Source organism: Dinoponera quadriceps, unplaced genomic scaffold, assembly GCF_001313825.1.
Source record: "Dinoponera quadriceps isolate SergipeBrazil2010 unplaced genomic scaffold, ASM131382v1 scaffold120, whole genome shotgun sequence".
Lineage (NCBI taxonomy): Eukaryota > Metazoa > Arthropoda > Insecta > Hymenoptera > Formicidae > Dinoponera > Dinoponera quadriceps.
Window position 1 is genome coordinate 2,898,215 of NW_014554309.1, and position 14,647 is coordinate 2,912,861.

General features: G+C 41.8%; 2 protein-coding genes across 6 annotated transcripts; both read left to right on the top strand.

Annotated features, from left to right (window-relative positions):
* Nucleotides 1–136: 136 nt before the first annotated feature.
* Nucleotides 137–1,815, top strand: LOC106746135 (UMP-CMP kinase). Its single transcript, XM_014622374.1, has 2 exons — nt 137–550; nt 1,032–1,815. Exons 1-2 carry the CDS (start codon nt 161–163, stop codon nt 1,308–1,310), a joined length of 669 nt encoding a protein of 222 aa, XP_014477860.1. The 5' UTR covers nt 137–160; the 3' UTR covers nt 1,311–1,815.
* Nucleotides 1,816–2,725: 910 nt separating this feature from the next.
* On the top strand, nt 2,726–13,869 carry LOC106746108 (nose resistant to fluoxetine protein 6-like). 5 transcript variants are annotated; one of them, XM_014622365.1, is made up of 13 exons: nt 4,573–4,919; nt 4,999–5,276; nt 7,288–7,499; nt 7,568–7,788; nt 7,867–7,955; nt 8,232–8,413; nt 8,537–8,700; nt 8,806–8,974; nt 9,504–9,700; nt 10,179–10,311; nt 10,600–10,783; nt 10,845–10,987; nt 11,187–13,869. In XM_014622365.1, exons 2-13 carry the CDS (start codon nt 5,069–5,071, stop codon nt 11,625–11,627), a joined length of 2,343 nt encoding a protein of 780 aa, XP_014477851.1. In that variant the 5' UTR covers nt 4,573–4,919; nt 4,999–5,068; the 3' UTR covers nt 11,628–13,869. The 5 variants fall into 5 exon arrangements, with proteins under 5 accessions (XP_014477832.1, XP_014477842.1, XP_014477851.1 ...); XM_014622346.1 differs by lacking the exon at nt 4,573–4,919 and adding an exon at nt 2,726–3,019 and having other exon boundaries at nt 5,042–5,276; nt 8,232–8,700; XM_014622356.1 differs by lacking the exon at nt 4,573–4,919 and adding an exon at nt 3,203–4,553 and having other exon boundaries at nt 5,042–5,276; nt 8,232–8,700.
* The last annotated feature ends 778 nt before the right edge of the window (nt 13,870–14,647 follow it).

The following is a 14,647-nucleotide window of genomic DNA, read 5'->3' on the forward strand; positions in this document are numbered from 1 at the left end:
CGCGAGTGTACAAAAAGAACGAACCCAGAGTGAGAAAGCAAATGAACAGCTTCTCTCTCTCTCTCTCTCTCTATCTTTCTCGCTCATTACCATGGTTCAAGGATATTCGTTCAAGGATACATGATATATCGTGCGTTCTTATCGATGCTAGTATGTGCGCATGCACATGTGCAACGGTTTCGTTTGTATGTTGCAGGCTCTCGCGGTCGGTGCGCGACGCATCGCGATGTCCGTCGTGACGAGGAAGCCGGAGGTGATGTTTATTTTGGGCGGCCCGGGCGCCGGCAAAGGTACTCTCTGCCGCTACATTGTTGAGCGATACGGTTATGTTCACTTGTCCGCCGGCGACCTACTGCGAGAGGAACGCGCCAAACCAGGTTCGCAGTATGGTGAGCTGATCGAAACTCATATAAAAAATGGCACAATCGTGCCGGTGGAGATCACTTGTAGCCTTCTGGACCGTGCTATGCGCGTCTCCGACAACCCGCATTATCGTTTTCTCATCGATGGCTTCCCCAGGAATCGGGATAATCTTGACGGATGGAACAAGGTATATGGTTCGTACGGACCACGCGTTTGCTTCGATCAATCGAGCAGAGCGTTCGAGGAATCGTTATTTAACTTCGCTATTTTCCTTTCATTGGAAATATTGCCGATTGGTTGTGATTATGTAATAATTGAAGAATTCAAAGTATTACGAATAAAGTATTGCACGTCTCCGCAAGACGATGTAATGAGGTGATTTAAAGAGTATGTGTGGAAAAAAAGAACTAAAATTATACACACAGCGGAATTCAAGTAACGTATACTTAGTTATTTTGCACAGAGTGTGCGTGCAAAATATTTTTATTTATTCCATGACGCCATCTATATCGCTTCATATTACGCGTCACTTTGATAATTATCGATCTTACAAAATCAATTAGAAATGACTACGTCCATTTTTCTAGCAATTAAATGTTGACGCTGAAATTTTTGGAGAGACGTTTTTGTAAAATTTGTTACATATTTAATACCTTATGCACTGACAGGTAATGGCCGACAAGGTTATTCTGAAAGGCGTAATATTCTGCGAATGCAGTCAGGAAGTCTGTACTCAGCGTTGCTTGAAGCGTGGTGCGGGAGGAAGCGGTCGCAGTGATGACAATGAACAGTCATTGGTCTTTCGTCATCAGACTTATCTACAAAATACAATACCGATAGTAGTTTTGTATGAACAACAAGGCTTAGTTTTCAAAGTTGATTCTATGAGACCACCGGAACAAGTGTTTCAGGATGTTGCCGAGTTCCTTCCTAAGATTGGCTGGTAATAACGACGGCTCTAATGCTTCTCTAAGATAATATTATCAATATTATACACTGGTATCTTAATTCCGACATAAATATTTCTGTTAAGGACACCTATATTTGGTAGGACCTGACATTTTAACTGGGTAGAAAGATTTTGTCTAGCTTTATTTATAGAATTTTTCTACACGACACAGCGCGTATACACTGGATGAACATTCTTTCAAATATATAATAATACAAGTGCATTAGTCCGGTATCACCTGGAATGTTGTAAATATCTTCTGCCAGTACTGCTATATATAAATCACTACTCTAAATCCTAATCTAATCCTTTGATACAATGTTACATATAATAACACGTTGGTTTTACACGCCTTATATATTTATAAGACAGCTGAATAAGAAAATAGCGTTTGCTAGGAACAACATTGACGTGAAAAGAGATGGGAGAGAAAATCGGAGCAAATATGTATTTTTAATTAACATGTATTTTTAATGTAATTTTCATGTATTTTTAATTAACATGTGTAAAAACATATTTTTAATGTAATTTTTATGTATTTTTAATTAATATGTGCAAAAACATATATATTCATAATAAATAATGTATCGAAAAAGAGATATACATATATATTGTACTTTTGCTTCAAGTTTCTTATTTATCTTTCAATCGTGAGTTATTTGCTCTACAATGCTGGACGAGAAGGTTGCAACATTTTTTTTCCTCGGACAAGCTTCGTAACGCATCCCGATAGGAGAATCTCTTTCTTATTTATTCATAATCTCATAAGATACAGTTTGCTATCGGATGCGTTGTGAAGTTCATAAGAAAAAAAGAATCTTTCCGTCCAGCATTGTCGCACACACATGATGACGTTCTTCCGATAATTTACACGATGATGAGAGACAGATAATAAAAGAATCCTGTGCGAAATGTTCCGTAAATATTTCAAGTGCGGTTGTTCATGAATAAAAAGTGCATCCATGTTTCAGCTCACGTTTAATCCGCAGTGATTATGTACGTTTCAATAATTGAATCAACGAGTGATGAACGGTTAATTTTGCGCACTTTAATCGTCGTATTAAATCAAGTAGCGAATAGATATCTCCTAGGATTGTAACGTGAGATATTATAATGGCGGTATAACGTTTTAGTATGTAAAGTTCAATATCTAACGATACGTTTCGCACATTATATTCTAGACTTTAATTAATTAGACTTGATCCTAGATTTTAGCGTGTTTTCCCCCCTAGGACTAATGAACCTGGTTGTGAAATCAGCACATATCTCAGTGATTCGAAATTCGCACAAATAACGACTACAAGAAACACTCAAGGAAAGCGATGTGGAAAGATGACAGACAGATAACGTCCTCTTATCACCGGTTAAACACCGCTCGGATACGTCTCTGGTGTAACCGAGAAGTTACTCAGTAAACATACGGACGACTAGTAATCAAGATCGCAGCGATTTTAGTAACGTCAGCAAACATAACGTAACATCGCGTTACGTTTCCGATTATTATACCGTGGGATGGGTTCGCCTCTCCTCGATGTGGGCTTGACGAAAGTTTGTTCACGTTATATTTTTCGAATACAGCGTCGCGAGAAAGTCGAATACTCAAGGTCAATGTCCCGCGAGATCGCATATTACGTAGAGGGGACGAGATTCACTGCGGCCACGACGAATTTCTTCATGAAACGATGCCGACAGAAATCTGTACGACTCGTAAGTAATTTCGACCGACACAGTGTGATTTCAAGATTTCGAAAGAAAAGTATATATATATTTTCAATAATGGAATATATAATTTGCATCACGATATTTCACGATTTCGAAACCTCCTTCACACACACACACACACACACACACACATACAAATTTAACCATGTTTCTCGTTGTATTGCTTCCGGAAAAAGATAGAGCACATTAACGATGAAATAAAAATCTATATTATTGGTAAGTAAATATTGGCATGATTTTTATTAATTACGCAAGGTGGCAGAGCGAGAGATAGGCGACAATTGATATAACTGAATATATTCAGTACACACGAACACTTGTGCAAGTAATATTTCGCATAATTAATATTCATTTATCGTGTTGATCCAAATAACACGAGGCATTCTTGAAAGATTTCGTTTTTCTTAGGAGACATCGAGGACGATGCTGGCAGATGCCATTTAAATAACGAATATCCACTAAAATATTCACGCATTGACGTGCTTGCGCTTAAGTACGGAGAATAGATTAGCTGAAACGTGCGTGTAACGTAATATTGCCGATCGATGAACTCTATATTTTCGTCAAGATGTTCCAAATTGCACAGCCAAAGAATTAGAAGTAAGCATAGACGAGTTTCGAAACAGAAGCAGCGATGTGAAAAAGAAAACGCATTAGATATCTCAGAAAATATATATTCATCGCTGTTGGCGATATGCAGAGACGCTGCCATTATCTCCATCGATAATCCTATCCAATAATTCTACTGGCCTTGACCGCGTGTGTATTGGAAGCGATGAGATTAAAGAATCCTCAGTCGAGATGAATGCGTGTGCAACAGTTGTGTCTCTGTACGTCACCGATCGCGCGTCATTTCACGTTTGAATCTATCAAACACAGTAAGAGTAATTGATAGATGTGTGCATAGACGATATATTTATCCAGTGAACACCAACATCAATGATATAATTTCCCATTCGACAACGTTGATGCAATTTAACGCGTGTGTTGTGTCACATCGTCAAATGGGAAATTGCAGCATTGATGCAGTTGTGTCGCTGTTGATGATTGATGATTGATTGATGATTTTACCGTATAGTTTGTAATTCCTCTTTGGGTTTTTTTTGCGCTTCTTTATGCTCCGTCGAACTGTCAATTAAGAACGTCCGATCGGACTTCGGTTCTTTATGCATTTGCCATCGGACAATTTCCCGATATCGTGGCGTTCTGATAGGTGACGATAGTGTTTGGGAACATCCTGTCAATAGTAAATACCACAGGGTAAGAAGAATTTTGCAAGCTTGTATCGAGAGAGAATAAAAGTCGAAAGAAAAATTGATCGAATCTTATACACGGGGACTCGTGTGTTATCGTTTTCAAATCGTTGCTAAATTTCTCTCTTATGAACTTGTCGAACAAGCAAAGCCAACAAGAGAGAGAGAGAGAGAGAGAGAGCGCGACGAATACGTATTGCCTTCAGGCGCCTATTTCCAACATCTTGGAGGACCCTTCACTACAGTCGTTTCATCCGCACGTTTTCGTAAGTTCCTTTTCGTTAACGAATTCCTGAACAGCCGAGTAGCGCGCCGACAATTTCCCACTCTCATCTCTCTCCCTCTCTCCTCGATGTGTAATCCTCGCTTACATCGATAAGAGGGATCCGAGATGGCCACGAATGCTCCCTTATCCCCATCTCAGTTCGCCAGTCGTCCAATATATAAGTGAAACGGCGCGACAGAACGGATCATACGGTCGCTTTTGTCGCTTTTCCGTCTTGACTTTTCACTCGAATGTCGCGTGTCTTTCATTAAGATCGTGCATCACCGCATCATCGTACGTGCGACACAGGTGTTTCTGCGCCCCTTGACCTCTTCACACGTCCCCCACCAATTATTTTATCACGAAGGTACGGCAAACAATTATTGTCGATGGGCGGGGGGACACGCGATATGTAATATATTTAAATATAATAATCTCGTACGCAGCTAACATTGCTCGATTCGAACGGTGTTTATTTACACGCGACAGAGATCAACGGACTGAAACGAAGAAAACATGGAGCCAAGGTGGCACGAAACGTACGCGATTCTCGTTCTGCTTTGGACCACAACGACAAAAGTCGGCGGCATCAGGCCCGAAACTGTCCTTAGGGATGCCCTCACGAGGCCGTTCGTGCCACACATCTGGGCATCGCAAGAATGCCTGCAGGACGCCGCGATTTATCTGCAAGAGCTCGAAAAGTACGCACCCTGGGCGCTTCAAAGTGAGTAAAGAGGCCGATTAATCCTGCGCAATGAGGAATTCATATATACTCGTGTTTTCCCTACGCTTGATTTTTCTCATTTCTCTTCTTAATCAAATGCAAACAGAAGTAATGATGAGAGACAGAAGATATGCGAGGAGAAAAATGTTAATACGGTATAACCCGTATATTGTTTTGTCTCTTATTCACCGTGCAAGATCAGGTTAAGGCTCGCAGATTTGTCGGACGCCGTAATCAAGGGAGGTTATCGCGAGTGTTTCACATTCGATGATTCGGCAACACGTGGGATGCATATCGCCAAAATCAAGATGCTTTGCAGATACAAATAATACAAATTTTCACGTCAACTTGATAACTGCCTTCTCTCTCTCTCTCTCTCTTTCTCTCTCTTTCTCGTGACAGCCAATTCAACGTCCTACGGTTGGCAAAGATAAAGACATTATAAAATCTCTCGGATGTCACATTGTGAGAATAACGAAATGCGTGATTTTCCGAGATCCCGACGCGATCTGTATAAGATTCGAATGTTTCCGACATGTTTTCGCGATACACTCCCGCGCGATACTCCTCGCTTTTTATTATTACGAACTCGCGCAATCGAATTTGCGACCGAAGGAACCTTGTGTCCATTTTTGCGAACGAATTATCGCGACATTTGGGCCAGCACAGATTAACGACGAGTGACATTGATCTCGTTGAACGATATTAATAGCGTAATATCGATCGATGACAACATCGCTGTCATGAGGCGTTTAACGTACGATGCATGCGGACGCTCTGTCATCGTTATATGAATTATAGATATGATTACACTATGACACGGTCAACGGCTTTTATCTAGCCGCGATAATTATTCCGATATTATTTATACTTTTTTTTTCCCATCGTTACCACTCGCGACAAACACATCCCGTGAATGGATGTGCGAACGCGTACGTATTTCACGTTGGTCCTCATAGTATGCATCCGAGTTTCCTGCCTAATCCGAGTGTCCACGATACACCAGGGTCATTGACGCTCCGTTAAAGAAACCATATCGGTCTCCAGCGAGCACGCTCGCATAAATCTCGCACATTGACGAGAAACAATAATATCGCGAGCAATCGTAATTGGTATGTGCGTCGCATACGAGAGAGATCAAACTGGGTCAGCGAGAGATGCATCCACGAGGCCGATGACCGTCCTTGTATATCAGGGCCGACCGATCGGTCAGAATCGCGCGACGCTCGCAGCATCGATAATCCTCCGATTAATCGGATTTCCGCCCGAAGGGAGGGACGTCACTTACCTAGGAAAAATCGGAATTGTGGAAGTCGCCTTCTTCTTCTTCTCCTCGTTGTTTCCTTACATGTCACGTTAGTTTTCAGTCGATCGGACGTGAGAGCGGCACTCGTGACGCATTGACTGACAATGCGATCGATCTCGGGGGATTCCCCTGTGAAACATCGAGAGATCCCTAAAAACGACGCCGTAGAAATTCGATGGCAACTCGGATGAGAACACGGGTGTCTCGAAGGAAAGTCCGTCGTACGACTGCTCGCTTTTTGCAAAAGTGATATTCTTCGGATATTCTGAAACGGTCAAAATTTGAGGACAAACGAGAAGAACGCCTTGGTTACACCCGTGTTCCACCACGCGTGTTTGCCACCAGAGTGTTTGTCGTGAACCCACGCAATTGTCAAATGTCAAAGTCGGAATGCCAAGTAACAGCCGGAAAAACGCAACAATAAGACGTGTCGATAGTAGATTGGTGGTAACAACCTTTCCTTTCCAAGGTGGAATACCGCAGGCAGGCGAGAGATTCATCGCGTTCTCGCCGCGTTAGGAAACAATAACGTTCCCCACGTGTCACACGTAATAACGCATCGAGGCCCGCTTTTCATCCGAGTGGCATCTTATTTAATCCCTTCTTCGCGCTCCTCGATTCTCCTAAATAAATACTACAATTTCTCCGAAAAATAATTGTCACGAGGAATCTTACGAATGAAAAACACACTTCTCCCCGTTTCAGTGTACGATGCGTCTGTCAAAATACCGACGGGCTTGATCACCGGTAATTACAAGCAGCTAGGCAATTACGACGAATGTTTGCGGGTGAAGAGCAATCGCGGATTCGTCGGGCAAGCTTGCCACACGTTCGTGCAATTTAATATCGCGGAGAACGACGGCAAGCCCCACGAATCGGACCTGGGAGATCTGCTCGTCAACGTCGCGATCGCTTCGGTGAGAGTTTTTTTCTTAACAATCGCGCGCGCGCTTCGAGCCGCTTGACGCTTGAATTTCTCGCGTAGAATTCGACGAGATGGACGTCCGGCAAGACGGTGCTTTACGAATGGATGTGGTGCGTGCCGTCTACTTGCAATCATACCGAGGTGCGGGATGCTGTGGAGGATGCGCTCGATCCGCTCAAGGTCGAGGGGCGCGTAGACGTGATCGTTACTGTCCCCGAGGAGTCCTGTTACACTGCGCAGACCGCGACCGCGACCTGGTCCGTCGCCGACTTCTGCTACACGTAAGTACGCGCATTGTCGCTTCATTCTTTCCGCCGGATCTTTCTTCACTCGATGACAATGACGCTCGAAAATTCTAGATCGATTCTCGTACTGTTCGCATTCATCATTATAGCCAGCACAGGATACGACATCGCTGTAGAACGTCGTCTCGTCACGAATCGTAAAGGTATCTCTCGTCGATCGCGTCATTCGATATTGAAGAAAGAGCAATAAATGAGAGGTCACACCGATTGTCTAAGCGCGTGTGCCAACTAGCAATGTTTTATACCAAGTTATCTCTCTTTCTCTCTCTCTCTCTCTCTCGTACCAGCTTGGTATTAATTTGGCGAATGATGTTCGCATATATCGCCGAGATTGAGGTAATCTACCAGAGACAGTTACTGGCACGCGCGTATCAAACATATCAACGCAAACGGTGGTAAACAATGATTTCTCGCCGTAGCTCTCTTCACGGCCTTCTCTCTGTATACAAATGGAAAAAGTTTACTCCAAACTGATAGACGACAGAATTCTATCGACTGTCTGGACGGTCTACGCTTTCTCAGCATATGCTGGATTATTTACGGTCACACGTATTACATAGAGGTGGTCGGTGCGAAAATGGATCTCACACAGGTGCCGCGAGTGAGTGTTCAGACTTTTTCTTTTCAGCGAGTCCTCCTTTTTAATTCTCTTGATTGTATGGAAATAAAACCAACGTTGAGCGTCGTCGCGACCGTTGACGGAATTATCTTTTCTCGTCAAAAGATGCATTACAATTGGAGCAACATGCTGATACTTAATGCGAATATCGTCACCGACACTTTCTTCCTACTGAGCGGCATCCTGCTTGCTTACATTGAGCTGTCGAGGGAACGGGATACCAATTGGCGCTTCAACGCGATCGGCCTTTACGTGCATCGTTACGTCAGGTATGTTCAAATCCTCAAGTCTATCTTAATATAAAAATTCACCTTTGTCCGTCCCTTCCATTTGCTCATTGCATATCATCTCTTCTTTCCCGACCCTTCCCCCAGACTGACGCCGGCTTATGCGATGATGATCGGTTTCTATGCCACTTTGTTCGACAAACTTGGCACGGGTCTGCACTGGGACAACTGGGTTAGCGTCAACAAAAACTCCTGCCAAGTGAATTGGTGGACCAATTTGCTTTACATTAACAACTACGTCAACGTGGATAATATAGTGAGTTTTGGCGAGTTTTATCTTCCATTCCAAATTGGTTGTGCCACCAACGTATTGCTGTAATCTCGTTACGCTACTACTCATTGCGTAACAGGTATGCGACCGTATAACACAAAGAAGGTAACCTCGCTGCAACAATGTTAACTTTTGCGAGTCGTCGACTGTGAATGATAAAATAATATCGTTTCGTGCATTTCTCGTGCATATTTGCGATAAATTCAAGACTAAATGTAAAGAAGGACAATTTGCAATTGCCATATTCCCGAAATTACAGATACAAATTCTTCCGCTTTGTGTGTGTGAGAGAGTATATTGTTGTGTCGATTTTTCTATTGATTATTACATCTGGTTTTTGGAAAAGATTATAACTACAATTTGAGCTTACAGAGGAGAATATTGCGATATACGTGTCTCATGCGAACTCGCGCGCTATTTTGTGCGATCTCTGCGATACTTGATTCATTCACTCAAAGATACTCGCTCTTTTATTCTATGAGGATACAATCCTTTTTTTTACGTTTGCTTCTAGTGCATGGCCCAATCTTGGTACCTGTCAGCCGATATGCAGCTTTTCTGGCTGTCGCCGCTTATTCTGTATCCCATGCTCAAATTCAGGAAACTCGTCTTCCTCATTATTCTCGGTTTTGGCTTGTTTCTCTCGGTATTATTACCCTTTGCTGTAACTTACATTCACAATTTAACGGGCACAATACTCTACTACAAGGAGTGAGTACAAAATATTAATAGTATCTTTTTTCTTTTTTTTTTCTTTGGGAAATATAATTTGGCTCTGAAGCCGAAATTTAAACACCACAGTCAATTTAATTTATAATTTTGATTCAGCTTTCTACGACCTTCTCTCTCGATATTATATCATATTTTAATCCACTTAAACTGGTTTAATTTGAAAATATTTAATTCGGTGCTTACAAGTTTTATTATATCGTTGTTATTTTCATTTTATTTTTCAATATTTATTATATCTCTCGACACTCTCTCGATACATGTCGATAAAAGAGTGTGAAAGATCTTTCGTACTTTGTGCATTTTTATACATTATTAAACAACTGAAATAAAAATACATAATTATTCGTTGATTATGCAATGCTTGAAATTGTTCGTCAACTCTGGTCAAAAGTCTTGGCGCAAAATTTCTCGGCTACCGTTAATTGAGATTGCATCAACAGAATGTTGCGTTTCACAGGCAGGAGGACATGGTCAACGTTTATCTAAAGATTTACACGAGGGTCTACAATAGATTTGGTCCTTACGTTATCGGATTAGGTCTCGGTTACTTGTTGCATAAGACGCGGTCTCGCAACGTCAAGCTGCGTGCTGTAAGTTGGCGCAATTATTTTTAATACTTTTATTTCCATCACACAAATCGCGCGACCTACGAACAAAAAAAATCATCATACGAAGACTCTTTCCCTGTTGTCCTCTGTTTTATTTGACAAATTGTCTTTATCCTTCTCCCTGGTAGAAATGTGTCGATCGTGTTGTTATCATGTGTTATATTTGCATAGCGATACATTAAACTCGTTCGTATACATTTGATGATGTTCGAATGCAACTCTGAGTGAGTGATAAATTGTGCGGCACAACAATTGTTTCGTCATACACAGTGGCACGCAACATGCGGCTGGCTCGTAACCACTGCGGCGGGTTTGTCGATCGTTTTCGGACCGCGCAACATGTACATGAACCCTTACAACAGATTGGAAGCGAGCTTCTACGCCGGTTTTCACCGACAAGTCTTTGCACTGGCGGTCTCCTGGATCGTCTTCTGCTGCGTCCACGGATACGCAGGTAATCGTCGAAACGAAAAGAAAAACTGTCCGAACGCCACAATTATTCTCGTCTTTTCAAGGTCCCGTGAATCATTTCCTTTCTTGGCGTGGCTGGATACCGTTCCGCAAATTGACCTACTGCGCTTATCTCTCTCATTATGTGTTTCTGCTGTCCGATGTCGGGAGCGTTCGAATCGCGGGAAATTTAACGCCGATGAACGTGGTGAGTACGAAAGGTACACTCGTGGGAAATCTCGAGCGAAGAATAGATGGAAAATATCGGCCAGTTGTCGTCGCCAACATTTTCCACGAGAGAATGAAAATTGAGAAGCGCGACAATCAATGCTACCTAATTACAATAGAATCTCATCAGGTTGGAATGATTGCGAGATGATGATCATTTTGTCAATTTTGTCAATCAGGTACGCGCGTTCTTCGCCAATCTGGTATTTACATTGATGTTCTCCGTGCTGTGGACCCTCTGCTTCGAAATACCCTTCATGACCCTCGACGGGATTTTCTCGGGGCGCAGCCGCCACGGTACCGCGGAGTCCAACATTTGCCGATCGAAAGAGAAGCCGTCGATCGTGGACGACAAGAATAACACATTCGTCGGGCGGTACAACGTTACGGGAGATGCAGGAGAGAAATGCGCTAAGGAAAATCGCGACAACGTCATCGAGGAGACAGTACAGAGTCCCGTTTACACCATCAGCTCGAACGATACCAAGGTCGACAAGTGGTCCAATAACAACCCTGATAACAAAGAGATGCGTTATCTTAATTTTTACCATTTCCTTGACGAACGGCCGAGGACTCCGACCGGATTCATCAATCAGGCTGGTTCTACTAGCGAAAACTGATGGTGCGAAAATTGAGAGATCGGCATTCTTTTCAATCTAGTCGAAGCTCAACTTTGGCGAGCTTTAGTGGAGCGCTTTTAGCGAGCCGTTTAATTTCATTCCATGTTAAATCTAGGAAATAAGAACGGTGTGAATCAATCGAAAAGATCAATCGAACGAAAGAATCAATTGTACAAGTTCGAGATGTGACGAGTATTAACATCGGGTTTCGAAATGTCTTCAACGCTTCTTCTCCGATCCATTTCGCTGAGAGCCCAATGAGAGAATTGAACTTCTGGAAAATTGGAATAATTAAAAACAGGTTCTCTTTTCGGGCCGCGAAGCGCATCGAAGAAAACCTGTTTGTTTTGAAGCCCAGTGCACATACATACGTGAATAGAGACGTGAAGATGTTCGCAAGACAGGGAATTAACATTGTGATGGTATGTTTAATTAATGATAGGCAGCGTATTTCTAAGCTTGATAGTAGCGCTATCGGCAATAAACCAGATAGCTTCTATATTCGGGAATCTACCAAAGTCGCGGGTAATATCCGGTATCCGCCATTTGTTATTGATTCTCTTAATGATTGATTTAGGTTCCTTCTCAAATAAAAGGAAAAAGTATGGGCACGTCTACATTGATGGATGTTGACATCACCACTCGATAGCATTGTGTGGCCGCTGAGCAACGTGTGCTCGCGGTAAAAAAGAAATACGCCGCGAAATATGTATATAGGATTGGGCAATAATTTTTATCACCTTAAATGTCTCCGAAACTAAGAGAAAGATTCGTCCAGCAGAAATTATATGGTACAGAAGCAGTCACCCTATGTGGTGGTAACGCTTTTTTCTAAGTGGTGTAGCTTCTCAAAGATATGAAGGTTGCCTACATTTTTTTAAAAAGAAGTACAAAGTTCTTTTTCTCACATAAATCGATTCCTGTTTTCATTCTGTGTATCAAACTGCGGCAGGTTTATCAAAAAGTGAATATTTCCCAAGATATTTTACTTTTTATACTGATACTTTTCAGCGCAAGATGTGAAGTATCTAATTCATTTTTCAATGATCTAGTACTTTTGTACGCAGGAATCGATTTGCGTGAAAGAAACTATATGATTCCATTTAAAAAAGCAACTTTCGGATCTTCTCCATCTGGAAAAAAGCATTATCGCCATAAGATGACCGCTTTTGTACCACGTAATTTCTGCTAGATAAATTCTTCTCTTATAGCTTCGAAGATATTGAAGGTGTTATTATATCCTGTATAATTCGGAAATTACTTAAGAAACCTAAACTTGTCTTTTTTACTTATATTTTACATATTTTTTTTTATGTAAGAATAATGTGGTGGTGCAATCAGTAATCGCGCGAACTGTATCACGTCACTTAATAACTATTAAATTATACACATATGGTGGAAAGTTTGTGTAAAGAGACGCATAACTTGAGTATGTATATTTGCCGGTTTACCGGTTCGCAGTATTATCAATTGAGGGAGTCGTTTGTCCCGAAAGAGCATATCTCTTTTTTCCTCTTTCGAGACAAGAAATCATTTATCGCATTGTATAATCAAACACAAAATATTTCAAGGTTTTTTAACGTGTGCTGATACATCACGATATATTCTTCCTTTTCCTTTCGTCGCTCTATCTGAAAAATTGCGACCGATCGGTGATGTAATTCGAATTCTTAGCATCTGACATTTTCAAGTTTTTACCACCGAGTTACTTCGGTAAGTTGGACATAATTTATTTAGCACTCTGCTCACTCCGAGATCATAAAGAGATCAACTACTAGAGGGTGTCCGAAATTTTTCTGCTAAACGCTCGTCTGAAAATAGAACGGATAGACATCAGTATCATAATTGAACCTCGAACCTGTCGTTAGGTACAATCATATACTTGTAGATTAGGCCACTCTGACTAAAAAAGGTTTTTGCAAATAACACACAAATTTATAAGTTATCAACTAAAGAAGCCTCTACGGCAATTTTCAATAACTCGAAATTTTGCGTTGTTTGCGAAATGGTAGAAGACTTTTCTGGTCGGTTTAACCCGTTCTATCTTCATACGAGTTTGGCAGAAAAGTTCCGGACACACTCTCTCTTTCTCTCTCTGTATACATATATAGTTATTAGTGAATACGAATAGAAACAAGAATGGCAAATATCACGAGGCAATGAGGTTTGATTGCGTCATTATTTTTTCACCATTTACCATTCTTTCGAATCGACGCAGTCAAACGATGCCGAAATAAAGTTCGTTGCCAATTATTGATTTGGGTTGTTTATTTAGGGATTACCTCTACCTCTCACATTTCCACTCTTTCACACGCGCAACTCGGGACGACACGTATTGTATCTCTTTTGAAGCGACCCGAGAACAGATTCGAGTGCGGCTTAACGGGCTGAAAGTGAGCCGAGGAAACAATACGCAGTCTGTCTTGGTGCGTGTAATCGATACCCGATTAACAAGGCGTGACCGGCGAGAAATTTTACTCACTTTTAGTGTAGCGAGTGGAAGATTGTCGAGACTGAAAATCGACCGATTCCATGCCGGAATTGCGATCGAGGGGGTAAGAAGCGAAAACCCGAGCTATTGTATGTGTGAGAATTTGATGACATCATTAGAAGGGTTGACGGAGCGCAAGTGTAGTGTCGCGACGCGTGCTCGCGGCATCCCCCGGGGACACGTTCGTGGGAAAAAGAGGATAGCTTCTCAAAGAATCAAAATTTCTTTTGTGCTGATTCTCAGTGCTGTTTTTCGAATCGAATTTCGTCCGCATTGTTCGTAAGAACAATGCGAAGAACGAAACGTTCTTTCTTCGGTCAATACGAATATAATCAGATGAACTAGATGAACTAATCAAGATATCAACTGTAGTGTCAGATCCCTTTGGAATTAGCCTTTCTGCGTATTCAATTAACTTGGCACACAGACAAGCAGAGCTGTGCATTGTCCCAACGCTCGATCCTTCGTACATCGAATGACACCCTTTCGCAAAGGGTTGCGATCGGTTCACGGACGGGTGTTTTTCCAA